General features: G+C 39.3%; 3 protein-coding genes and 1 long non-coding RNA gene across 9 annotated transcripts in view; 2 read left to right on the top strand and 2 right to left on the bottom strand.

The window, feature by feature from the left end:
- Sytbeta (Synaptotagmin beta) overlaps nucleotides 1-16,696 on the top strand; it is a 35,345-nt gene extending 18,649 nt beyond the window's left edge. Inside the window, exons 1-8 of one of the 5 annotated variants that reach the window (XM_089469179.1) lie at nucleotides 514-785; nucleotides 10,992-11,429; nucleotides 11,497-11,727; nucleotides 11,803-12,334; nucleotides 12,398-12,678; nucleotides 12,751-12,900; nucleotides 12,960-13,100; nucleotides 13,162-16,696. In XM_089469179.1, coding sequence (XP_089325305.1) covers nucleotides 11,076-11,429; nucleotides 11,497-11,727; nucleotides 11,803-12,334; nucleotides 12,398-12,678; nucleotides 12,751-12,900; nucleotides 12,960-13,100; nucleotides 13,162-13,308 — 1,836 coding nt within the window. In that variant the 5' untranslated portion in view covers nucleotides 514-785; nucleotides 10,992-11,075 and the 3' untranslated portion in view covers nucleotides 13,309-16,696. Of the gene's footprint in view, nucleotides 1-513; nucleotides 817-10,855; nucleotides 11,430-11,496; nucleotides 11,728-11,802; nucleotides 12,335-12,397; nucleotides 12,679-12,750; nucleotides 12,901-12,959; nucleotides 13,101-13,161 lie in introns of those variants that run through there. The other 4 variants (XM_018007309.2, XM_089469177.1, XM_089469178.1 and 1 more) reach the window with 4 other exon arrangements.
- LOC149269485 (uncharacterized) lies at nucleotides 8,222-9,031 on the bottom strand. The gene is made up of 2 exons (XR_016270123.1): nucleotides 8,577-9,031; nucleotides 8,222-8,521 (listed from the first exon to the last, which is right to left on the bottom strand). It is a non-coding gene; the product is annotated as an uncharacterized LOC149269485 (long non-coding RNA).
- A 401-nt stretch (nucleotides 16,697-17,097) lies between the features above and the next one.
- On the top strand, nucleotides 17,098-24,042 carry LOC108613685 (uncharacterized). 2 transcript variants are annotated; one of them, XM_018007307.2, is made up of 2 exons: nucleotides 17,098-17,258; nucleotides 21,361-24,042. In XM_018007307.2, the coding sequence occupies exon 2, from the start codon at nucleotides 21,369-21,371 to the stop codon at nucleotides 23,814-23,816; it is 2,448 nt and encodes an 815-aa protein (XP_017862796.1). In that variant the 5' UTR covers nucleotides 17,098-17,258; nucleotides 21,361-21,368; the 3' UTR covers nucleotides 23,817-24,042. The 2 variants fall into 2 exon arrangements, with proteins under 2 accessions (XP_017862796.1, XP_017862795.1); XM_018007306.2 differs by lacking the exon at nucleotides 17,098-17,258 and adding an exon at nucleotides 20,562-20,880.
- Nucleotides 24,043-24,120: 78 nt separating this feature from the next.
- On the bottom strand, nucleotides 24,121-27,285 carry Liprin-beta (liprin-beta 1). The gene is made up of 3 exons (XM_018007308.2): nucleotides 26,790-27,285; nucleotides 25,721-26,730; nucleotides 24,121-25,498 (listed from the first exon to the last, which is right to left on the bottom strand). Exons 1-3 carry the CDS (start codon nucleotides 27,012-27,014, stop codon nucleotides 24,598-24,600), a joined length of 2,136 nt encoding a protein of 711 aa, XP_017862797.1. The 5' UTR covers nucleotides 27,015-27,285; the 3' UTR covers nucleotides 24,121-24,597.
- Between the last annotated feature and the right edge of the window lie 231 nt (nucleotides 27,286-27,516).

Raw genomic sequence — 27,516 nt, 5'->3', positions numbered from 1 at the left:
TGTCAAAGCTTTCGCAGCTTTTTCGAACATCAGCCATTTTATTTTGTTGTGACTAAATGCTGACAAATAAGAAAACAAAAAGTAAATCCTCAACATGGAATTGTAGCTGTAGATTAATGGAACAAGCTGTTTCAGCTCTATCAAATGTAAAGATTGTATGTAGGCTTACGGACTGATACGTCATAAAAACAACTTTACAAATTTTAATTATGTTTAATAGAATTTTGTTGTTGTCTCCTTTTTAATTTCTTATGGCATTTGCGCAATGTCCCCTTGTCAGATAGAGGTACACACATTTATAAATTTGAGTGAAGAAAGTGCAACAGCTGATTGGGCAACAAGTTGCGAAAAAGCTTTCGAAGCTGCGAACTCGTAGTTCAATGCCACGAAAATTTGGCCGAGCAATGTCGTCGGCTATTGTCGGCCTCGTCATTTTCGACCTCGACCAACTCGAATTTTGCAACTTGTTGTGCGTGTGGCCACGTCCTCGTCCTTGTCGTGGCCAAAAAGGCAGAAAATCAAAGTCAGTTGTACGCGCGCAGCTCTTACGTGTGGTACGTGGAAAATTCGTGTCCCGAACTCGCATTTCAATCTAAATCCGAATCCGAATCCCGAGTGAAATTAATGAAAATTAAATGCAGAAATCTAATTAATAGAATATTTGTGTTTTGTCATTTTCGATAAATTGGATATTTGTTTAAGCTGTCGTGTTAATCACTTTGACCTATATATAATCTGTATCATATCAAATAATATCAAACATTTGTTAAAAAGACAGCGCCCAAGTAGGTACCTAAAGTCTACTCTTGGCAGCCAGTGAGTCAGTGGGCCAGTGAGCCAGAAAGGTGTTTTTTTTTATGGATTTTCCTGCGTCGTTGTGGCTGCGTCGAAACTGTTGCTTTGTTGTTTGCCATTATTGAAGCAGGTGGCTTTTAGGTGTACACAGCGTAGAGCTGAGCTGTACATAAAGCATACCTACAAGGACCTTAATATCCTTTGTATCCGAGCTTCACTCGAAATGCAAAGTTTATAATATTAAGTTACACATTTACTTGCTTAGGCTTTATATACATTTTAAGTTCTTGCATAACGAGAGCAGGTAAAACACAATTTTTACCTTCATATTGGGAATTTGCATATCAAATATATGCATATATGTATATGTGTATGTATATGATGAACATTGAGATGTTGTCATCAAAAAAGTTTGTTTTGGCACCTTAGAGCAATTCATGGCGGCATAAATGAGGCCTTGGGCATATACTATATAATTTAGATCACAGGAATTTTGATGAAATTCTTAGTTGTCAGCCTTTCATCAAGTGCTTCAGTGACACATTCAAAGAAGTGAAAGTCTTTTTCGCCTTTGTCGATTCTCATTGTCTTTTTCCCAGATAGCTAATATTCCTTGGTTGAGGGAGCCTTGTTAAAAAGGCATCATAAATTTGTAGTACATTAGGCAAGCTTTTAAAAGAATTTAAAAAATCTGTAACACTGAGAACTGAGAACTGAGAACGTTGAGAACCCATAAGTGTGTTTATATACAGCCAGACCGCCAGCCAGCCAGGCAACAAGAGGCAAGCCGAGCTACCAAAAAGCAAAGTTAATATAATTATTTTTAGATAACAAACCAGGCGAGTGCACAATTTTGCGCAGGCCTCTTTCAATATTGACAATGGTGTTGCTGCTGTTGTTGTTGCTCTCTCACTCTCACTGTTGTTGTTCCTGCTGCCGCTGTTGCTGTTCTTTGGCTGTGGCTGTTGCTGCTGTTGAAGTAGCAAAAGTGCGTGAGACACAGGACGTGCATTGTTCAGGACGTGTCGCAATATGGGGCGGATTTGGCTATGTGCGTGCTTATTGCCGCTCATACTTAAAGTTGGATTAAACTTTAGCTTAAAGTCGCCTTAGAAGAAGTTCTTTGGTGCTTGAACTCGGTGTAATCAAATTTATTATGACAATAATTTATTGATATTTCTTCTGCCAGAGAACCCAATCAGCATTCAGCCTTACACCAAGCCCTCACATATGTTTGTGTGTTTGTTACTACAATCTGTCACAATTAAAGTGACACGTTTCATGTGATGCTCGTGAGTCGTGGACAAATATTGCTTAGATACCCTGTATATGAGTGTGCGCAGTATATTTTCAGCTCTGGATGGAAATTGAAAATGGTTCTGATTTAGCGGGTTAAGTGAACAAGTGAGGATTTACTTAGACTCGCAATGTACGTAAGGGGTATCTCCTAGTCAGCCTCAATTTAGCCTTTCAACGCTTGCCCTTGCAATGCTCTCGTAAATTTCAATTTGCCAAGTAAGAGCGCACAGCTCACGAACACAAGTGCACAAAAAAGTATATAGTCTCGGATTTGTTTGTATCCACACATGTGATTTGTATCTGACAGATACATATATGTATACACTCATACTCAATGTATATAGTGTGCAGCATTTAGCCTGTCCTGACGTGAGCTGCATCCTGTAATGTTATGTGGTTAGCCACTACAATTCTGTTTATTTTTATTTATTTATGTTTTTTTTATACCCTGAACCCATTTTCAATGGGAAATCAGGGTATAATGGTTTTGTTGAAATGTATGTAACAGGGAGAAGGAGGCGTGGCAGACCCCACAAAGTATATATATTCTGGATCAGGGTGATGAGCTGAGTTGATTTGGCCCTGTCCGTCTGTCTGTCCGTCTGTCCGTCTGTCCGTATGTATGAACGCGTCGATTTCAGAAGATATAAGAGCTAGAGACTTCAAATTTTTTTTTAAATGTCCGTAATTACAGCGCGCATATCAAGTTTATCATTAAAATTCGATAACTCATCCCGATCTTTTTTTATCGATAAAAAACCTTATCGAAAACCAGTTATAAAATTATATCTTCTACACCTTTATTGCTAGAGTCTCCAAATTTTTAATGTATGCTTATATGCAATTTATACAATTTCGGTTTTTGTTAAAATTTACCCCCCACCCTTAAATTCACCCCCTCATCCTCACTTTTGTAAAAAGCGTATTTCAAATACTAGAGACTTGTGCAATTACATGCATATCCATGTTATAATCATAATCTGAAAGTTTCATGAAGATCGTACGTCCATAAAAAAAGTTATTAAACAATTAAGTTCTCATAGTAAGCGCACACTGCAGCCCATGCGTGTTTATGCGTGAGTGCTTGTGTGTGTGTGTGTGTGTGTATGTGTATGTGTGTGTGTATGCGTTTGTGTATGTATGCGTGTGTGTGTATGTGTGTCTGTATGCGTGTGTGTGTATGTATGCCTGTGTGTGTGTGTGTGCGTGTTTCTTGTGTAAGCTGAAAGACGCGAAAAATTATTGAAATATCTATTACTCCAAGGGTTCAGGGGATCTCGTATTCGAGCAGTCTCGACTAGAGCTTTCTTACTTGTTTTTTTTTTGGCAATGCTGTAAATATTCATAGTGGCCTTTGATTTTTTGGAGATTTCAGTTGGGAATTTGGATGCACCTTACATGAGAATTGGTTTAACTCCATCCACACATTCCATTCGTCCTATATTTTAAATGACCAACAGTCCTTTAATTAAAATTAATAATTAATAAGCAATTACAATGTAGTGTCAGATGTCCAGGCAATGAAAAACGGAACAGAACGTCAGATCTGAAATGAAAGTTTTTTACTTTTTAAAGACTATAAAATGAATGGTTGTAAAGATTTTAATCATAAGCACCTTAAGTCTAAACTTGTGAAAGCAGAAACCGAATTTAATGAATTCTTTATGTCTTAATTTTTGGAAAAATTGTACTGCGACGCTGTCAACTTAATTACGCATATTTTGTTGTCAGATAGTCCCACAGAAAAATTAATTAAAATTGGTAAATCGTATACAATACTCGTCCATGGTCCAAAAACATCTGAATTAATTTTAGTAAAAACTCAAGAGAGGGACTGCAGTAAATAAATAAGTAATAAATTCTCTGTAGCGCCATAAATAGTATTGCTAAATTTGCCACGCAATTAGTAATAATCAGTTGCTTTATTTTGTTTTTTGGTTATAAAAATGTGCTATAATCTCGAGTACTCGAAGCACTCATTGCAAAATTGACGAAATGGACTGGCGAAATGGACTGGGAAACAGTCCATGCTAATAAAATAAGAAGCAATAATCCGAGCTACTTTTTGTTAAAATCTTTTTCATTGCTAACAAGATTGACGCAAGGCCAAACAAATGCATCAAATCAATCCTCGCTGCTGGCAATGATACCTTCCCTAGTATATTTGGTGAGCTTGTATGTGTGTGCACGTCAACAATAAGATTACAATAGAATAGGAAATCGGATAATGGCTATACATCAGTGCAAAATATTCGCGTTTTGCCGGTAGATACAATAGCATTTATTTTTGAAATGGGAAAGGGTTAGCATAGCCAAAATTGTCGAAGGTCGCTGGTCTTTGATGTAGACCCTCTCGATGCATTTGGCATTATATTTTATTCGCATGAATGCAGTATCTGATTTGTTTTGATCTAAACCGCAAGACCAACTTCTGAATCATACATATACACATACTAAAACTGAAATTATGGGCATTAAAAACGTAATTTCCACGATTGGGTATGGAAATGTACATATGACATGTCTCCAAAAAGGTCAACCACAGCTAAAAAATTCAAAGTCAATGAATAATAACTGATCTATAAAATGTAACTAATATTGTATAATCTGATTTTACATTTATTCATAACACATCTTAAAATATTAATACACAAAAACTAATATTAACACACAATTGCAAAAGCTCTGGTTTGAGCATTTTATACCCTGAACCCATTTTCAATGGGAAATCTGGGTATAATGGTTTTGTTGAAATATATGTAACAGGCAGAAGGAGGCGTGGCAGACCCCACAAAGTATATATATTCTTGATCATATATTATATCTCCTACAACTTTAAAGCTAAAGTCTCCAAATTTTTGATGTAGATTTATATGCACTTTATACAGTTTCGGTTTTTGTTTAAATTCACCCCAACCTCTATATCCACCCCCTCAAACACATTTTTGTAAAAGGCGTATTTCAAATACTAGATATTTGTGCTTTGGAAAATACATGCACATCCATGTTATAATCATAATCTGAAAGTTTCATGAAGATCGTATGTCCACAATGAAAGTTATTAAAAAATTAATTTCTCATAATTTGCAATGGCTGTAACGTTTTGGCATTATTATTATAATTATTTTTTTTATACTCATTCACGAAAGAGAATCAGTATATTGGTTTTGTGCAATGTCCGTATTGCTGTCCGTATGAACGCAATCTATTTCGGCGCTATTAAAGCTAGAGACTTGAAATTTGGAACACATATATATCTCCGATCCGCCCACTAGGGGCGTGGCAAATCGGAAAATGCATTTTCCGATATACCAGAAATCATGTTAGTTAAAGAGCTAGAAAGCAGAAATTTGGTATGTAGGTCCGCGTCGACCCAAGATCACGAGCTATGGCGGATATATCTCCGCCCATTGGGGGCGTGGCAAATTGGATAAAACTGTATCTCCTAAAGTTGTAAACCTAGAGTGCTAAAATTTTGCACGTCAGCTAATGTTATGATTCTATAAAGTCAAAAAACAATTTATAAGTCTACGCCCATTAGGAGCGTGGCAAATCGGACCTGAAGATATAGTGATTTTTTAAATTCTGCTATATTTTGGACACTATTGATACCAGAGACCTGTATAAATACTCGGGCTGACCACCCAAGACCAAAAAGCTTTGTCGGATACATGTCCGTTGATATCTCCTAAAGTATAATAGCTAGAAGCTTCAAATTTAGAGAGTTACCAGTAACCTCCTCTATCGATGACCCAAAAATAATTTTTACACCTCTTTAGGGGCGTGGCATATCGAAAAATACCCTGTAATTTTAACATTTTTTTGAGGGTAAGTATTCAAACTTTGCAGTTAGGGTACCGTTATCACGTTCTAAGAACTGACCAAAAATGAGGTGTCTACGCCCAGTAGGGGCGTGGCAAATCGGAAAAACCTGTATATTCTACAGTATTAGAGCGAAACTTAATTACTAAATTGTTGATGGATTTTGAATGAGTATTCCGCTGTCGGTAACGCCCGACTGCAACGTTCTTACTTGTTTTTTTTTTTTTTTTTGAGAATTGCCTTTATATAAGTGTAGAAAATTTTAGCAATTTATTTTATGTATCAGATTACTTACCTAGAAAATCTAATACAAAGCATAATATTGCTAAAGAAAAAATAATATTGTGAAGTTCGGAAATGCATTAATTATATATTTAACTACAGGATCATTTCTAGGCTCCACCTCTACGTTAGAGATCCAATGATAGCCATATTATCTGCCGAAGTGATATATTTTAAGAGAAGAGTAATCGACTGTCTTAAATAAATTTGATCAGTGCGAGCTGCAGGCGCCCACATAAATAATGATAGACCTTTAGCTCTCATAGGTTCCGCGATCGACGCGTTCAGACATCCAATGCTGAAAGGGTTCGGGGTATGAGCATTGATATAACACAAACTGGTATTAAACACATTCCAACAAATCCCTTATTTGATGTGTGTGTGCGTGTGCGTATGCGAATGTGTGTGGCCTCGGGGCTATATAACAAATTGATATAAAACTAGGAGCAACTGGGCACAATGAAAAGCTATCACAGCTACCGCACTGCATTCTAGCAGCCGCACAATTTCCATTGTATTGTTGATTAATTTCTAGCCGCCGGGTCTGGATGTCTGGCTGAACTACAGCTTGATGCTTTGTAAACATGTTGACAGACTGAGCGACCGACAGAAAGACCGACAGACAGCCAGACGGGCTGTATTGACGTTTCATGAGCGGATTATCAACGAATGCTTCCCATTTATAAAATCCCGGTCAACAAGTGTTTTGGCCCTTTCTCACCATTCGCTCTATTACTGGTTGCAATTGCGCAATAACAGTTTTAATCTAATCCATAATATTCATAAATAAGATCCTTTAATAGTAAGGCAATTTGTATCTATCTCAGAGTTTCAATTAACTGTAATTATTATTAAAATGAATAGTTTCTTCAATTCAACATACTTTTTTCCAGGCAAGTCAAAAATATTTATACGCATTTAATTATGATTGCTATATGAAGACTAAAATGGTTCGAATTAAAAATTTCAAATGCAAATTATTCTATATTCTTTAATCTAAGCATTTGTAATGCCAAGGCAAAAAGAACATTCTATTATTTGGGTAACTTTCAAATCATCATCAGATCATCCAGCCACCTCCAAACATTCTAATATTAAAACTATTCACTTTTTGTAGCCGACCTTAAACTTACTTTTATTTGAGCCGAGATCCTAGGCTATAAGTCAAGCTAAAGTCACATACAATTAGGATAAATTAGATTAATTTTGACAAGTCCGGACATCAAAATTTGTTACTGTGTGTCACGTTCTGTCACTATCTTCCGCTCTCACATACCTCCTCCTCCTCAGTTCCCGTTACCGTTACCGCTATACCTACGTCCATGTGTCAGTGTAGGTAAGCGTATAATGAGCTTCTGTTTTTGTATATTAATTTCCGGCCGCATCTCTCGTGTCTGTTATGAAATGCATTTGAATTTTCCAGACTTTGCACGGCATTGTACCATTGTACGCAAATCGTTTGTGGCACAATTATTTAAATGACTTAACATGGGCTTAAAGAACGGAAATACCTGCTTAGTATAATCTGTAGAACTGGACCACTGTGTTTGGCTGATACCATTTGCTCTTTTCCGTTCAACCTACTCAGTGTCAAATATTTTCAAGCCAATTTCCATTCTTTTGAGCGTTGTTGGTTAATTGTTTTGTCAACTTCAATGGCGAACAAGTCGGTGGGACTACACTATTGTATATACGTATAGTTTATTGCAGCTGATATACCCGTTTGCTGTCTGTTCGCCAGCACGAAAGAACGCAAGCAATTTCATTATCAATAATAATAAATTATTCATTTCCCATTATTCCCAAATTGTGTAAGATATATCTCGACTATCTACTTTATTCACGATTCTTGGCAGCAGATTCTTGTACAGAAATTACAAATTATCTGTATTTTAGATAGACTGCCCGATTAGAGTCGATTGCATTAACTGCATTAAATATACGCAGTTAGCCTACTAAACACAATATGAGTAGGCTGGATTGTTCCTACACATATGCTAATTTATAACTAGACTTTCAAGTGTACAGTATTTTGTTAGATGGTTATTTAATTAGCTAGCTTATAGTAGGAAAATTAGAATTTGGTTAATAAGAAATGATCAAAAATAAAATGCACATAGGTATAGTAAACTGGAATTTCAAAATTAACATATAGGACTTGACGTCAGCAGGCCTCTCAGCTCACACGGAACACAAATAAATGAATATATGTATTTGGATCTGTATTATGCTTGGCTACACCGTCCATCCTTGTTCCATCCTTATTTGCCACGATAGCGCTTTTCGGCCTATACTTTTGGGAGCTCTATTTTCTTTTCCATATCTGCAGGAGAACGTATTATGTGTCTGGTTGCAGCATATGGTCTTCATTAACATACGTATTCTTAAAACAGTTTTGGAAAGATAGACGCCCATATAGACACTGTTCGTTTGTCGATATGGCATCAGAAGCATTCTTCTTACTAATATTGCGCACCTGCATATTAAACATTGGATTGCAGGCGGGGAAATTAATAGCACAAGGAATGCGAATGATGCCACATCCGAAACGATTTAGGAAACGTAAAGCCATAATCAATAAATATATAGACCCAAAATTAGGGGAACTGAGGGCTTGCTGATTTTTCACTAACAATTTAGATGTGCTCTCTGGAGATTATCGGAATAAACAGCCTCATTTTCATAATATTCGTTGTTTTCGAGGGTTTTTTTTTTCATCGCCTGCTTTTTAATAACTTTCCTCTCCTTATTTAACATAATAATAGAATTTTTTCGAATGTGTTAGTGTATTTAAAATCTGTCCATTCGGACAATGATCAAATGTAGTGACAACTTTAATATACGTGGCGCTAAGAAAAAGGAAAAAAATCAGTCAAAGTAAAAATCCAGCCTTACTAGTTGGGATCAATATGTTCAATTTCCGACGCAATCAATAATATGGAATTTTTGTCCTACACTCATCTTAGTAATCCGCAATCAATACTAAATTATTCGCACCGCTTGGGAACTTAATAGTTGCTATTTTCTGAAACTATTTTTGGTACGTTCTCAATTGTTCAGACAGATAGGAAGATCAATGGCGAGAACGTTACAAAAGCAATCTATGAAAATGCCATTAATCAAGGCTTAACAAATTAAACTAAGTGGAAAATTTTAATTTGATATTACCCTTGAACGTACACGTAGGCGAATCCTTGCTTCAAAGTACCAACAACCCTCGGAATATTTTTACGTAGGATCACCTTTTTTCGGGGTTGACATTTATATGCGAATGATAGCTGCGAAATGCCAAACTATTAAAATGCCTTTTCTATGCAATTTTACGCCATGATATGAGCACGTTGTGTGAGTCCACTTTTCTTCCTGATTTTGGGTTGTTTTTCCACATTTTCTGCAGCGAATTTGATAGGACTTTTAGCCACCACCACAAGGGCATATGAGCATATGTCTGTGCCTGTGTGTGTGGCTGGGTGTGTGGCTAGGTGTCATCGTTCTTCGCTGGCGTTGAAAAATGGGCTTGGCCGTCGGCCCTTTGATTATAGTTTAGGTGTCAATTAGCAACGGTGCGGTTGGGTGCCTCTCAATGATACGAATTATATATTTTAGTAGGAAGTGCTCATAATCCGGGACTTAATGAGACAGCACATGTAAACGAACGCGACTGTTGACAATAGCTGGTTAGAATTATGTGCGTAACTTAAACTTGTTCATGAAAAGAGCATATGATTTGCTAGGAGAATGTGATATACACAGACCGGGACGGAAATATTAAGTGCATCACGCGACTCACTGACCATACGCATTCGAAGTAGATCTGTACATCACATACATATAGATATATAAACATTTATAAAAGTACATATATTTGCACATTGCATTTGCTTTTTATATGTGTATGTATATGTGTAAGCATTTTCACACAGAGAACGTATATTTATGATCCCGAACTAACATGGGGGTTGGTCTATGATTTTTTCGCTCGCTCGCTCTTCCCTTTCCCTCTCGCACTCTGTGTGTTTTGGTGTCATTTGCTACACGTGCTTAAATTCATTTAATTTATTTAATACTTGAAAATACATTTATTGTTTACAATTGTATTGCACAAGAAACATACCCTCCGTTCATTTTGCTCTTCATCGGACATAATCGTCAACCCTCCAGCTTGTCATTGAGGAATCTACTTGAACTATGGTATTGGGTGTGACTGCAAATGAATTCTTATTGCGTGTTCGATACGCTGCGTAACACTGTGAGTAGGCATCGAGCCTGGCATCGCCGCTTGGGGATTGATTCCCATTCATTTGCTGACGTTGCCTTGCTAGGCACAGGCGTGTCAAGCGAACGGCCTTGGAATGTTGAACTAGAACTATACATATGTATGCAACAGTGTTTAATGCATCTGCATCTGCACATTTGTAGTCGTGGCTTACCACTTGGTACACTTCTCGTTCCAAGGCTACAATCCTGCCCATTGGCTGTCGCTGCTTGTTGGACACATGTACCTAAATCGTGCTTTTTGCGATGCTCTTCTGTGGTGATGCAGGTGATGCGCAGTTATAAGCAACAAGAGCCACGGACATTCTTGTACAATTACGGTATTGCATATCAAGGCTATGCACTTGCCAAAACTTGTCTTACAGTCTTGTTAATAATACAGATAGCGTGGACCAATAGAGTTTGAATAGGTTTGCCATAGCCATGTAGTAAGACCACCGAATCCTTCCAACAAAAAGCTTTCGAGTTTCTAATACGAGTACTATTCCACATCCATCTCTCTCCCTCTACAATAAGAGTTCCGAGAATTGAATCCGTGATTCAACAGCTAAGTGAAGAGAAAAATTAATTTAGCGTAAGATCAAAGCCCACACATACATAATATGAGTGGCCTGGGTCCGGCTGCCTGTTGGTTAGCACACAAGCGAATCGAATCGTGGTCCCGCATGGCCAAGGAGCGCGTTGGTGCCGTTCGCCGTGTTACACTTGACCGCAATTCGGCTGACGAAAATACTGGTAGTGGTAGTGGTAGTGGCAGTGGCAGCGGCAGTGGCGGCAGCAATGGTTGCACCCAAATGCTGCCAGGAAGCGAGGGTGCAGCATCCACGACGCCGCCGCCGCTGCAGCCGATGACGCCGCCGCCCTCGGCATCGTCGGTGACCTCGACGACGAGCGGCATTGGCAGTGTGTCCGCCGGTAGTGGCAGCGACAGTTGTGATTTGCCGACGGATTCAGAGGTGCTTTACCAAAATTCACTTCCGCCTTAGTTCCAAATTTAAATATTCGAATTTGTGCCGTTTGCAGGAAGTCAACATTTCTAAGGAGTCACACACAATACAACCGGCCACACAGCTTCATGGCATCCCGTATGTACCGACCAATTCGATTCCATCTGACATTTTGCGTGGTCCTGCTGAGATATTTCACAGCCCGTTGCACTTGCACCATCAGAGCCGTTCCTTTCCACCGCGCCTACAGCGTACACCCTCAATATCCAGTCAGAGCAGTATGGATAGCGCTCCGTCCCGGCAGTCGGTGAGTTTACTCCTCCAAAACTCTATTCTCTAACCATTGTTCTCTGTTTAATAATAACGCAATGTCAAATATTAGGGACATCGCGGCTCTTCACCCCAAATAAGGACGTTTGGTCCCGACGGACGAAGTTCTCTTCCGAGTGATTCAGCGTTTCCCCACCATCTGGCCCGTTCGCCCAGTCCCATGCGGACTATTTCGCTGGATGCTCGTTGCAGCAGCCCGGCTTCAGCTGATGTAAGTGTTATGCGGACCCCAAGCCCATCCCAGAGCAGCCTAGCCTCTTTATCTGGTGGGGTCGGTGTTGGATCTGCACCGAATATGGTTATGACTGGTGGTGTTGGATCTGTTGTTAGCAAGGGCATGAGCATGAACGTGAATACTGGTCGCTGTCTGTCCCCACTGCTCATACCCCCACGTCCTCAGCCCGGCATTGACCCAACTGTGGGTCCTGCTTCGCCTCTGGGTGCCCTACAGCCGGACCTATACCGAATGCCCGATGGACCAATCTACCTGACGGCCCCCGAAACTAGCCATGCTGTGGGCCGTTTGCACTTGCGGGTAAAATATGATTACCACCTATTCGATTTAACGGTTCACTTAATTGAAGGTTAGTACATTTTAGCTTCCATATCTGAGAACTAAAGCTTTAACACTTCGAGTTCCTTTACAGCGCACAATTTGAGTTCCATTGAGGAGGGCGGCTTCAGGGACCCTTACGTGCGTCTGATGCTTCAGCCAGATGTAGATAATCGCAAGCGTCAAACTCATATACACCGCGGCGAGTCGAATCCATACTTTGATCAGCATTTCAAGTTTCCGGTTTCCCGTGATCAGCTGCAGGGCAAAGAGCTTGTCCTGCAGGTTCTCGATTACGATAGATACTCGCACAACGACATTATTGGTGAAGTTCGTATTTCGGTGGGTGGCCTAGATCTATCAAAGTCCGTCGAGGTAAGCATTGTGCTCAATGATTTCCGAAAATGTTCTGACATTTGTTCTTTCTTATTATTTTATTCGACTTAGATCTGGGGCGACTTGCTGCGCACCAAGAAACCTAAAGAGGATCGACCAGAACTGCTCTGCTCCTTGAACTTCCTTCCACAGGCAGAACGTCTGACCATTGTAATAATGAAAGCCAGAAATTTGGATACTATTCAGGAGCCGTATGTCAAGGTACGGCAACAATTTGAGCATAATTGAATATCTATTTTTATTAAACGACTTCATGTTAGATATATCTGATACAAAACGGAAAGCGCATAAAGAAGAAAAAGACAAGCATTTCGAAATCCGATGACCTCAGCAATCCCATTTGGAACGAGGCATTTACATTCAATCTACAATCAAATTACTTACAGAGCTCCGCCATTGAGGTGAGATTACCGTGGTCATTATTGTCAATTGTAACACAATATATTGTTTTAATATGTGCAGATCTATGTGGTTGGTGCGGGTAGCGAAGCAACTGAAATCGGCTGCTTTGGACTTGGTCCCCAGGAAAGTGGAACTGGTTGTCAGCATTGGCACGACATGATAAACAATGCACGCAAGCCCACAGCCATGTGGCACTACATTCGTTAAGGATGGCTTTAACATAAATATGATTTAGTATCAAACAAACAGACAAACAAAATCTAATTCAAATCTTCATCAAGCGGTTTTCAAAGTACAAATCTTACCTGAAAAAAACATTATACACTGATTTCCCATTTTTAATGGGTTCAGGGTGTAACAAGAGCGCAAAACCAACTTCATCAAGCGGTTTTCAAAGTACAAACCTCACCTGAAAGCAAGAGCTGAAAACCAGCCTGGGGATATCTGAAGCATTAGGCATAGCTCTGTCAGATATATGCCATTATTTGCTAATAATTATGATTGTATAGGCTTTTTCCTATGGTGTCCAAAGTTTAACCCTATATTCCTATTGCTATTTATATACGCATATATTCTATATTTACTTAACGACAAATACACAAGCTCAACCAAAAAGTTCCTACGGTGCACGAGCGAAACGAGCAGCCAACCTTCATTCAATCTACATTCCGAACTCAATTTAAAGAAAAGGATACGAAAAAGGACCCGATCCGAGTGAAGGAAGAATGGGGCATGTCAGCGGAGTTGTTGACATTTTGGTTCGCTTTGACGAAGAGAATTCAAGTGTGCATTTCTTTAATAATTATGAATATGAAAACATTTCAACGGCATTTCGTTAAGTCTCAAACGGTCGTCAATCACCGCCCCTTGAAATTTGCTTAGACCACAGCAACAGACTGACGGACTCCTTTGTATCGGCGACAGTTGACAAATTGCTCCTGCTGTCCTTTTCGAAGCGTCAGTATGAGTTGCACCCATGTGCGAGCGTATTGTGTGTGTACGCCATTGAGTGAGTGCCAATGGTTGACAGTTTAGAGTGCAAGTAGGCAACCTACGTGCTATAACTAACCATACAACGTAAAAATACAAAGGAAACCATTGACTTTGCAAAGCAACTTCAGCGCAGCATTTGCTGCTCTGATAGTCGTCATAGCTCGCACTACGCTATGCACGAAGGCAATCAAACTTCCAAAGAGAAGCTCTGCTAATATATAACACCATTGCATTTTCGACTCGGGCTGTCACGCACAATTAGATTCGATTGGTTGTCCGTGTTTTAGCATTAGGCATATGCAGATATTTGAATTTGTCTGCGTTCTCCTTGTTACTGCAATATGCTGAATCGTCTTGATTAAGTCCAGCTATGGCGTATGTAGGGATGGTATGTGGCTAGTGATACTATGCAATAAATGAAACGCCAAGAACTTCATGCAAATGGTTTACTTAACAGAATGTTCCTTTCATTGCAAGCAGCGCACCATTTGGCAATTATTACGAATATTCCATATACAACGATAGACACATAAATCCTTTACTATTTGTCGATGTTAACTACATACATAAATACTAACATACATACATGCATATATGTATGTTGCATGTACATGAATGTAGTTTATAAGAAGATAATTGAATTATTTTCTCTACTCCAACAATATTATTATTCTATTTTTGATGTTGTACTACATTTGCATGTATGCAGGACAAGCTTACTGTAAAATATATATTATATATATAAGCTATACATATGAATACCTGTCATATAAGCACGTTTATATAAGCCATAATATATATATATATATATATATATATATATATATATATATATATATGTTATATAAATATATGATATATGCATCACTTATTATCTTACTGCAACTGCTATTGATAAAACCGAAAATTAATTTATATTTAAAAGACTTGGAGAAAATGTGCATCCTAAACTATATAAATAAATATACATATATGTATACATATAAAATATTGTAACCTAATACTTTTCTAATGTCATTTTAAATATGTATTTGTAAATCAAATGTTTAGTTTCTCAATCTTCCAATGTAAATTATTATTTTACATATGCTTATATACCTATACATAAATATACATTAAATCCGTATGATCAAATTATTCAATATATATTGTATACTCATAAACTGAAATACCTCCGACTTACCTAATATTGTATTTATATCATAAAAACGAACAAATTCACACATATATAATTATATAACAGAGATTGTGAAATAAATTTGATGGAAACAATGGAAACAGTTTACACAAGAGTTTACTATCTTGCTCTTCTGAAAAATAAACCAAAATATCCTAAAATATAACAGTTATTCGCATATTGATGTGAACAAAAATTGATGTGAACAATTAATTTATTAATTATTGAGTGAATAAATACACAACACACACAAATTAAAAAAAAGTTTTTTGTTAGGAATTTGCCAAAATATTGTTGTAAGTTAACGTAAGTGTCATAAGAATCGAATATTTTCAGATATATGGGCAATTCTCTAGTGGCGAATGTGACATTCGTACGTTTTTGAGTTAAAAAAAAAGAATGCCAAAAATTTTTTTATTTTGACGAATAGTGAATAGTTTAGCTCTTGATTAGCTCTATAGTTGGTGCTAAATCTGATTTTAGGCAAATGCTAGTTTTCAAGATAATCACAAAAAAACCAAGAGGTTCGCAGGGTACAAGAAACGTAAGTCGCTTTTTAAATGAACAGTTCAACCTGAGATTTTAACGAAACCTTAAGTGATAATTTATTACGAATAATTTTAAATTATTAGAAATTGGCACATCTATACAATGTTTTTTATTTTATTCAAAAATATTGAGTAGTTCTTATTATTTTTTAGTTTTAATCAGGGTCGAAGATGACGTGTCGAATGAGACATTTTTGCCACCATACTTTTTTTTATTTTATTTTATTTTTTTTTTTTTAGTTTTTAGTAATTTTACATGAGTAAAAGCATTAAAAATGATTTTCAATATATTTAATGTATTGATTATAATAAAATGGAGAAAATCCGAGGTATCATATTTCATTGCATAGTGTTTCTATAATAAGAACAGGCTGTGCAATAGAAATGCTCAAAACAGAACTATTGCACTTATTCGGCTTTATGTCTCAATATTTCGAGATGTATTATGTTAAAATGTATAATTGGTTTATATTAGTAAAATTTGAAAGATTAGTTCTAAAAAAATATGTTAGCAAAACATGCCCTCATTGACTTTGAATGTTTTGGCTGCGGTTGACCTTTCTAGAGAAATACCCATATGAAGAATATCGACGGACTCAAATAAATATGCCTAAACAATAAATACATAGCAAACTAATTTTATTATTAATAAGATTTTTTTTGTCATTTATTCTGTCTTATATTTAAAGTTTTTGCATTTTGCGGGCAAATGAACTGCTTGTTTAACGAGTGCACTGCTTGCTTAATATTAATTTCAAGCTTACAGTGCGTGCAAAACTGTAGAGCGTGTGAAAGAAGCAGCTAACAATTGCTCTATTCGATTAATTTTATTCTTTCCACATTAAACAGTTAAATATAAACATATTACATATTATAAGCGTAAACACACTTATTTTTAATACTAGCATCCGAATTTTGACATCTGTGAAATACGATTATCACACAACTGCTGTCAAACTATATTTCGTGAAATGGCATATTGTTAATGAATTCAAAAAATATGCAAATAGTTAATTGCGAATCCTGCTAGTCTGGCAGCTCTGTCAGTCAGAATCAGCTGCTGTGCGCATGCGAATTTGCGTCCGTTAAATGTCTTGCAAGCGCAGTCGCAATGCCGCCACCGCGAACGGATCAACGGTAGTGCGCGTAATTTTTGATTTGTTAGTGATGAGAGTTTTGCATTGTGCGTGAAGAGAATTTTAATATATGTATTATCAATTAGATGTTGAGCGAAGTGCACCCCCTGAAGCGAATTGTGCACAGTATAAGCTATTGATGAGAAAGCTCCTGTGCTACATGCGTATCATGCTGTCATGCATATGCCGCTCTCCTCTGCCCGCTGAGGCTCTTTCCGTTCTGTGGCATTGTTGTTGTACTTCGAGCGAGCGAGGCAGCGCGTAGGCGGCCAAAGTGGCAGTTATGGCCATAAATACAAATATGTACGTACCCGCCAGCAGGTATTGAATAAAAGCACAACAAAAACCAAAATGAAATAAATGAATGGTGTTGAATGCCATTTATAAAAATATTATCAGAAACTGTGGCAGTCGCAGAGCCAGATAGATGTGCAATACATACACTCCGCCAATGTTCTGACCAACCTACGGACTGCAAAGCCACTCGCCGAGTACTGCCGATGGTGATGTAAGCACCACTGCCATCCAAATCCGAAAATGTAAATAGTATCTGGTTAGCTGGTTCGAGTAGTCAACTATGTGCATACGTACATACATACGTACCAAATGACAGCATATTTTGTAAACTCGCCCACCCACTGTCAATCATAGACTTTTCTACTTTATTCACCTAAAAGTGCAGGCGAACAAGCTCGAATAAACTGCATCATTGTCTAGACATTGCCTGTGCAATACCCACAATTTAAGATTTTGTTTGCTTTATGGCAATCATCACTCCTACAACCAATACAGTGATAAATATAAAACGACTGATTGGATTAAGTTTATTGTATACCTCCTGTACGAGCACGTGAGAAAAGTGATAACTCAATTTTAATTGCGACTTTATAAACGGAATTCGAAAAAAAATGCACTCATTTGAATGTGTCTGTTCCCAATTCTTAGAGGAAATTTATTCTATTGACGACAATTCTTACGATAATTTGACAACTTAAAAACAAACACAACTCAATTTAAAGAACATTGTTCAATCAATTCTGTATGTATATTGTAATGTTATACATTAAACAAATACGAAAGCTCTAGTCGAGACAGCTCGACTAGGAAATCCCCTGATTCCTTCGGAGAACTAATATATCAATAATTCTTCGCGTCTTTCTGCTTACACAAGAAACACACACATACGGATGCACGCACAGATACGCACGGGCTGCAGTGTGGGCTTACTATGGGAACTTAATTGTTTAAAACCTTTTCGTGTCTATGGGCTGTCTTCAGATCGTGATTATAACATTGAAATGTGTGCATTTGCCAACGCACAAGTCTCTAGCATTGAAATACGCCTTTTACAATTTTAGGGGAGGATATAGGGGTGGATATAGGGGTGGGGGTAAATTATAATAAAAATCGAAATGTTATATAAATCATATAAATTAACATTTAAAATTTGGCGACTCTCGCTTTAAAGATATAGAAGATACAGTTTTAATAATGTACTTAAAAATTTCAAGTCGCTAGCTCTTATATCGTCCGAGATCGACGCCTTCAAACATACAGACGGACGGACGGACAGACAGACGGACAGGGCCAAATCGACTCAGCTCGTCGCCCTGATCAAGAATATATATACTTTGTGGGGTCTGCCACGCCTCCTTCTGGCATTTTAACAAAACCATTGTACCCTGATTTCCCATTTTCAATATAATTCCATTAATACGACGGTAATATTTGCAATTGAACTTTAAACTAAATAATGTGAAATTCAAGGAGTAATACGACAACAATAATAATTTATTAATCGATTTAATGGAGTTTTATGCTACATGTAAAATATTAAATCCAACCTACATATAGCTCCAGTTCCGAAAGCATATCCGGAGAGCGCTAGATCGGTTCGAGCCAATTAATAATGCTCGTTCAGTAAGTGTGATGAGTGTATTGGTTTTCCGTTATGTGCGTCTATGCCTCCGTTCAATGAGCTACAAGCCATTTTACAAGTTTTAACTTGTAATTTATATTTCAGTGAAGCTTCGTCTTTTAAGGTATTACTTACAAATTATGCAATTTGTAATAGCGAATATGTGTAAAGCTGCATCGCCACTCCTGAGCTTCGCTAGAAATTAAACAATTATTCACCTATATCATTAATAATGGATTAATAACAAATGTAATATTGTATATGCTGATATGGCAAGTCAGAATCACACAATTTTACAATTTAAATAGTAAAAATTTAAGCAAAAAGTCTTCAATTTGTTTCATATTTATCATGTCGAATAATAGAGTACACAGATACTTCCTATTCACAAGCCAAATAAATTTAAATTTCATATCAAATCTTGCATATAAAGGGAGTAAACTTTTATTTGGCCTATTTGCATATATTATGACTTAATTTTTTTTATAATTTGAAATTGTTTTTCATTCACTCAAGAGATATGCTATAAACAATGTGCTCGACCCATCTATCAATTCTTCCGTCCTAATGTAAGTCAGTAGCACTTGAAGATAGATAAACATATACCATAAAAGGAGGGGAGCCCATTTTCAGATTTTTCCAAGGAGACAAATTGTTTAGACCTTTAGTAAAAATGTAAATAATTTCAACACCTATTAAAAATATAGTATAAGTAAGAAGGATAAGAGAAGATATATTCATATAAGTAAATTCTAAGAAATTTATACACTCTTAAAGTTTAGTTTATACAAATACTTATTATCAATTTTAAATTGTGATCCAATATCAAGTATACGATTCTAAATTTCGTATCAAACGAGACCACTATGACCCATATTCTCACACACAGTAAAACACGCATATATCTAGAGCCATAAGAGTGGATGTTTATAAATACATATATAGATGTAGAAATATACATATAGACATACATCCCGAAATAAACGAACAGAGACATATATTTTGAGGGCATTTTTCCTTTTCGGAAAATAATAAGCCGCCACATACACTAATACACCTACGCTAGAAGCAAGGCAAAATACAGATGCCCTAACTTGAAGTCTCGCATAGGTCTATAAATAATCGCGATATCAACTGAGCGAATACCTATGCGAAGAATCAAGAACTTTGGGACGCTGCTCGCACACACCTTGAATACTGCAGCTGCTAGTATGAAATGTGAAAATTGATCGAATATGTGATACCCTTTAAGAGGTAAGCATACTGAGCTATATTTAGCTCAACTACGTTGCAAAATAGCTGTAACTGATGCAGTTCTTTACTTTCTGATAATACATGCAAGCTGTTTCTCTAAATCCGTAAACAAAAACCAATAGTTCATGAATGAAATTTGAAATGAAGTCAGAACTAAAATTTTACGAAATCTAATTCGGTTTGTCCGGCGTGTTATTATCGCGTTTGGCTGCTCTATGACCGCAGAGCAACGCGAAACGAGCATCGCGGCAACAAGTTGGATTTTTCTAAAAATGAATACACGAAATATCTTCGTGTTTGGCGTTAAATACAGACGGGCACGACAACGCACCGCAGCCACGAATGATAAATACAAAAAAGAGCGAAACAGAAGAATTTAATTTGATTTTCATTTGGCCTGCTCAGCGTTATATTCTTCGTCTATTGTGTGGCGGGGCGTGTTTGCTCTCTCCTACTTCTGCCTCTGCCTCCACCTCTGCCTCCGTCTGCGCCTGCGTCTCCGGCTACGGTCCATCTAAGGAGCATATTTTCAAAATGATGCCTTTCGTGACTTTCCCGCAACTAGTTGAGTTTTGGATGTCAACACGAGGTACACGCGCGCGATGGCGATGCAGCAAACCAGTCCAGTGCGATAGAGAACGTGTGAATCTTTGGCTACTCCTCATTTAGGAGTCCCACTCAATACTCAATCCAGCAATCAGTCTGCCTGACTCAATGATAAACTAGTCTAGCACTAACGATAAAAGGAGAAAGGTATAATTATACAGAATAATTGCAAAATGTGAGCACCGTCATTCTTATGACTAAAGTGATATTGTCAATACTCAAACCGTCCGTCGGACATGACCATTGGCACACGATTCGGTGTTTGCCTGCATTTAAGCCTTTTATGGTCATAGACTTTCGTCTAGGGAATCGAATTTCATGTACAAAAACAAATTTCAGCGTTCTCTCAAAAAAGCATGTTCATGTATGTCTGTGCGTGAGTGTGTGTGTGTGTGTGTGTGTGTGAGATACAGCGCCACTTGCCAGTTCGCAGAGCATTTAAATAGAATTCCCGTGCTGCCACCACCATCGCCGATAGAGACGGATACGGATACGATCGGACGATGACGATGACCGGCGTGTGAAAAATGTGAGACGTGAAAAGTGTGTGTGTCTCAATAAAACATAGTTAGAATTATACCATATTGGGATGGCAGAATGTAACATGTCTTAATTATTTCATTGCAGAGCGTAACATGGAGGATCTGACGCGGGAGAAGGTCATGGCCTATGAAGCTTGTGACTACAACAGCAGCATGAAAAACAACAAATCACAAATGTGCAACAGCGCAACAAGATCGCACAAGTTGCCTCAGGTGCCGGCAAACGGCATGATTGCTACAATACTGCCATGCATTAAGCTAGACCCGGATGGAGGTCAGATCGTCGAAGCGGAAGCCTGGCAGCACATGTCAGTGACTGATCACATGCGCCTGGATACATTGAATACCAATAAGCTGCTGCTACAGGGATCCGATGATCCATTGATCTCGCACGGAGCCAGCAATGATCCACACGATGAAGATCAGGACTACCCATTCAAGACGCTGCTAGCTCGCAGAACGGAGGAGCAGCAAACAATGCAGCATGGCACATGCAGCACGCTCACAAAGCAACAGCTCAAGGCTAATCTGATGAATTCTAGAAAATCCCACAGACCCATCCCGGTGCAGGAGGTAGCCGTGGCTACGCAAAGAGCCCCCCGACAGGGTAAATCAAAGAAACGCCCCACATCTAATGCAGGTGCGGTCAAATTGCGCTTCCACCACCAGGCCTTGCCGGCAGAATACGCTGCCCACTATGAGGCAACGCAGAGACGCCATTTGTCCAGCACCCGAACGGCTCCATCTGCAGCTCCCGCCGTAAAAGTCACACATCCGCCACAGAGCCAGTCGCACGAGAATGTACGCAGTTGGCTGAAGAAGATAGCCGAAATTCAGCGGAGTGCGGAACGGCAGCAACAGGAACAGGAAGTGTGCAAGGACCTTCGATCAGAGCATCCATCGGAGTCAATACGGGTTGTCGCAACTCAGCCGCTACAGTCCGTGGTTGAGGTGTCCAGCCCAAAGCGCGGTGCCATCAAATACGCTGACTTGCCTTACATGGGCGAGATCACCTTGGATAACTACAAGCCCCGACGAGGCCGCAAGCCAAAGAAGGCGGATATCTGTCATTTGATCTACAAAAATTATGGCACCATCGTCCCAACCAACGTTCCGGCCACGTCCGCTCAGCACGGTCCACTGCTTGAGTCTAAGCTTCCAACCGGTGGAAATGCGTCAATACTCCCACATCGTGTTGGGCCCAGCCCATCTGCAGCTGCCGTTCCACTAGAGGAACCACTGAATCTCTGTCTTCGGGATCAATCCAGTGATCGTTACTCAATCTCAAGCGGTGACAGCGATAAACCGTCGACAGTGACAAATGCAGCCACATCGACTACGGAGTGTGGAAGCTACTCACATCGTGCAACACCCTTACCAAATGCAACAGGTTCAATGAATCCTATTTCAATTAAATTTGCTAGGGAGAATGAGCTCAGTGTGTCTGAGAAACTGTTGCTACAGCCTGTGGGGTTAATCCATCAAAAATTCATGGGCAACTGCCACTTGGGCGTACAAGTGGAGACCATTGAAAAAGACAATCAACTATCATTGAAAATTCCAATACCTAGTGGGTTCTTTGACACCATAACCACCATCACCACCTCACCCAACAAGCGAGAGCCGCTGGAACTGTCGATGGACACCGTAACGCCACCTGTTATGCGGAAACGTAAGCGATCGGCGATTTTTATCCCCCCCATACCGGCCGAGCACAGCGGCAGCCCCTCTACCGAGGTCAGCATTTGCAAGTTTAAGTTTACGGGTGGGGCTAAGCCTATGCTGGAGGAGAAGAAGATGCTGTCGGTGGATGCCGAAGGGAACTATCGCTATTACAATGGCACCGGCGACAGAAACCTGCGGGGCTATGAGTTCATATCACGAGAGCAACAACAACAACAGCAACAGCAGTACCAGACATCCGCTTCATCCAGCACCAGCAATGATAAACTATATATTGATATACCCCCGCCCTCCACGGATCTCAGCCTGGAACTGCTGCACATACCACCAGAATCGCCAACGTCGTCTATTTTCTTGCCGAGCAGCCTAGTGCCAGTCGCCTCGCAAAGTCCCTCCAACTACTCCAGCTCCCATAGTCCCATGCAACACGCAGCGCTCCAACCCGAGGATTGCAATAAACAAATGGAACCCCCTGAGCAGCTAAACAGATCACTTGCGAGCCCAAGGCAGGTGACAACGTCAGCAGCAAAGAGGAGCCGTTCGTCGCGCCGCTCCAAGCAGCGCGAAAAACTTGAAAAGACATTTAAGGAAAAAGGATTTCTGATACAAACTCAACAACTGCAATCGGCAGAAGGTGCCACGTATTGCAAATTCAGACAGCTGAAGAAGTTTACGCGTTACCTTTTCCGCAACTGGAAGGACCATATACCGGAGAGTGATATTTGCAAGCATCACCATGGTAAGGATGTTGTTGCTCGCGATCAGCACAACGTTCTCGAGAATATACTAGTCGGGCAAATTGGCCTAGGTGTAGATAATTTGGCCACAATGCAGACTACAGCAAAGCAAGTCACATAGTGGGTCCCGCACAAGCTTTACAGAAGTTACTACGACTCTGAATACACTGCCAAAGATTGATAGATTTAAGAAACAGCTGTCGAGAAAGATGATCTCGCTAGACAGCCATTATCTACTACAATGTTGATTCCGTCCAAGCTGGCTAACCTCTAATTAAATGCCACGCGTCAAGTCGTTCAGCAATTTAAGCAATGTTATTGTTAACAATAAAGTAAAATTCTAGCAAGATCACAATTTGTAAAATTGAATGGAGTCAATCGAAGTATCAGCTGTAAGTCGTTCCCAGAGAATCAAAAACGTGTGGTTCTGTAAAAATGCGTTTTATACTTTAATTATGGAGCTAATAACATACAAAATAGTGTTAGTAAAAATAAACTCGGATATTCTCCGTTATGCCAGACTTTCGGATTGCTTTCCAGGTCAATAATATGTATGATGATTTAAATACTTCATTTTTTGGAAGACGTCAATGCTTGTTTGTAGTCCCCGTACAAAAAAGTGCGAAATTCAAAATAGGTATGTATTAGTATAGTTGTGCATATAGCAGCCTGCTTTGTTAATACGTTATTGTTTGGTCATTTGGTAATGGTACCATAAATTGCTTAGAGGTCGACTAAATCGCTCTCTACGTTAAATTCTTGTGAATACAATTCATTTCGTGCAACTGTGTGCATTTCATTTTCGTTAGATCGAAAGTTGATCCGTTTCAGGGTCAGTTTTAAAACTAAGTTAAGAATACGTTACTCGTAAGCATACTTCTTGCTATGCTCATAGGTTTCGATTAATTAGAGCTCAAAGAGCCATCGTGGTCTTTGCTCGCCTCTGCGTTGAGGGACATGGTAGGGACAACCAGGTTCATCGGGCATACTAAATCTGTCCAATCGACCTCAGCTTGTCCCTTTGCGCTCTTGCGACGTTTCAGTGTAAACTGGGAGCGCTTTGGTGGCTTCAATTTGGCCGTAATCGTCAGCGGTAGATAGCCGGGTGCAGCTTCGGCATCGCGTTTGCAATGTATTATGGTACGTCCAACCAACTCCTTAAAATGCATTGCCAAGTGGCGTCGTAGAAGAGATTTACTTGGCGGAATCGACAGTAAATCAGCTAATAAGTCGGCGTTGAATCTTTCCTCATAAAGCATCAGTGCTCCGTGGACACCAGCTCCGCGTAGATTTGGAGCATACTCAGACAAATCTATGGTTTTTAGCCATTCCATTACTCGGTGGGCGGTCCACAAATCAACACTCTCCTTTTCTGGACTATTGGATTCGTCGCTCTGTTCAACAATCCTGGTGGAGCGTCGAATCAGACCTTCAGGGTCCCAGCGCAAGCGGCGCATGCACAAAATACCGCATCGCAATGAAGCAATATGTAGGCATGAGCTCACATGCAATTGGGAAAGATCCTCGAGCGTTAAGCGATGAAGCATGCGCCCATCTACCTTTGCTTGCAAAAAGTGATCCTTGTACTGAGGCAAACCAATGTCATCCAACCAGCGCAGCACCCAGCCCACATCCAATTTCGCAGCCTTTATTGTCAGCTCATCAAACTCCCTCTTTGTTATGTCATCAATGGCCAACAAGATTTTCTTCCGATGCAGAACGGATTTCAAATTAAGTTCACGTTCGATATCGGCCGGTGATGCGGTGAAGAAACAAACCGACGGATCATTCTTCAGCCATTTTCTGGTAACAGAACAATCATGGAAAACGGAAAGTTAAGCTCAATTTTGTTTTTAGGGAAATTTTAGTAATTTATCGATCTATTCTTCAGAGATATTAATAGTTAATGTCTAAAGACATAAAACTTCTTCAGCTCAGTTTGAATGTTAATTTTTTAATTATATAATATATAATACTTGGCGATTATTATAATTATCAACGATGATATATACGATCCACACTCACCTACAGTTGTCCTGGTAACATCCAAGACCCATGTGCGCCAACCAATTGCAAACTTCCTGGGCATTCCAGCTGCTGTAATGTTTTTCAGCATCGGTGAACAATGGAGTCTGGGCACTCCATTCAATGCGGCCGCCTGCAGTTGCACGCGAGCCACCTCGACGAAATTCATCTGGCTCGGCCTGTTCCAAAGCAGTCAGTTCACAGTTGCTGCTATTACTACGCCGCAATTTGCCTAATATGCTGCGCAATCCACGCGCAGAGCGCTCGCGTAACTTTGGCGAGGGTGTGGATTGCGTTTGGGATCGAAAACTTGAATACATAGACATTGCGTCATCAGTTGGGCTAAAACTATCACTCAACAAACTGTCGTCAATAAGAATTTGTTCGTTAGAGGCAAACGCCACATTTCGTTGTTTCCCACTGCTGTTGGCATTCACATCAAGGGTTTGGTTATTGTTAACCTTGGTGCTTGACTGCAAGTGCTGCACCTGCTTTGTGGCACCACCATGTGATCGTGGCAAGCTGTGAAATTGTGGCTTAATCTGATGCCTGATGGCTGTTGGCGGAGTTTTGGGAGCTAAACGACCATCTGGAGTGGTTTTCTGGTTTAGATTACCCATGCTGCCATAGGGCATATTGCAATTTGTGGCATTCAGTTCGTTTTCGCACTCAAGTGCCGTACGATGCAGTTTCAACTCGCTTAAAGCACTCATCAATTCAAGCTGCTGAGTTTCTAAAGCCGATTGTGAAATCACTTGGCGCTGCAGTTGCTCTTCTTTGCTGCAAAGCTGCTGCGATTTCTCCGTTAGAAGCCCTTCCAATTCAATGATTCTGTCCGCTTGCTCGGACACGCGTTCCGCCAGCATTTGGTATTGTAGAGCCAATCCTTCCTTGTCGCGCTGCAATCTACGCATTCGTTCATCTGAGTCTTGGCGCGGTATATGCGTTTCCAGCCAATCGCTTATGATTGCTGCAGTAACTGGATCTGGAGCTGGCGCTGCTAAACCAACCTACAAAAGCGATACTAACTCACATACAGCTTGTATTATTTAAATAGCTTTTTACTCACCTGTTGCAGGGCCAAAGCCAGGGTCTTAGCTGTTGATAAGACATTGGTTGCCGAAATTAAATTACGCTCACAGAAACTTGTCAACGAAGCCGTAGTTGCAGTTCCTGGCTGAGTCTGCGACTGACTACTGACTGCTGCAGTCGCCGAATTGGATATTATGCCATCCATCTGTTGCAATGCTGCCTCAAGCATTTTACTCGCCTCTGTTGCTGTCGCTGTCGTCATGATACATACAAATATTTGTGCGAAGAGCTTTGACAGTAATCCATACGCGGTGATCGATGTGCATATAAGCTTATTTCCTGTGTTCGTGCTTTATTACATAAGCACCGTCAATTGGAATATGGCATTTCGGAAGTTTTTAGTCTCTATTATGTATTAATAATAGTAATAACACCGCAAAAAAAAAAAAACTAAAACAGAAAAAGCAACAAATTGCTATTGTCTTGCTATTGGAGGCACATGCTCATAGTAAAATTGGTCCTATCGATATGCTGAGCTATCGATAGTCGTGGCCAGACGTGACGGATAAAGAAATAAGCAACGTTAATTACATTTATATGAAAATAGTTTGTATATTATTTATGAATTTATCCTTTTATTAAGAAATGCTCGTAATACAATAATTATTTAAATCATTACTCGCATGGAAGTTAAGAATTGACAATACTTAAAATGGTATTTTTTTTGTGGCATCAGCTCACAATTTCATGATTTGTGGTATATT

This window comes from Drosophila arizonae, chromosome 4 (genome assembly GCF_054131065.1).
Source record: "Drosophila arizonae isolate 15081-1271.41 chromosome 4, UAZ_ARI_1.0, whole genome shotgun sequence".
NCBI lineage: Eukaryota > Metazoa > Arthropoda > Insecta > Diptera > Drosophilidae > Drosophila > Drosophila arizonae.
The sequence above is the reverse complement of the archived record's forward strand: the minus strand, read 5'-3'. Positions and strand labels throughout refer to the sequence as shown.

Excerpts from the sequence above, each read along its gene's own strand:
- LOC108613685 (XM_018007307.2), top strand. The coding sequence starts at position 21,369 with ATGGAGGATCTGACGCGGGAGAAGGTCATGGCCTATGAAGCTTGTGAC.
- Liprin-beta (XM_018007308.2), bottom strand. The coding sequence starts at position 27,014 with ATGACGACAGCGACAGCAACAGAGGCGAGTAAAATGCTTGAGGCAGCA. Across the intron at positions 26,731-26,789 it reads TGGCTTTGGCCCTGCAACAG|GTTGGTTTAGCAGCGCCAGC; the intron begins GTGAGTAAAAAG and ends TCGCTTTTGTAG. Across the intron at positions 25,499-25,720 it reads TGTTACCAGGACAACTGTAG|AAAATGGCTGAAGAATGATC; the intron begins GTGAGTGTGGAT and ends TTCTGTTACCAG.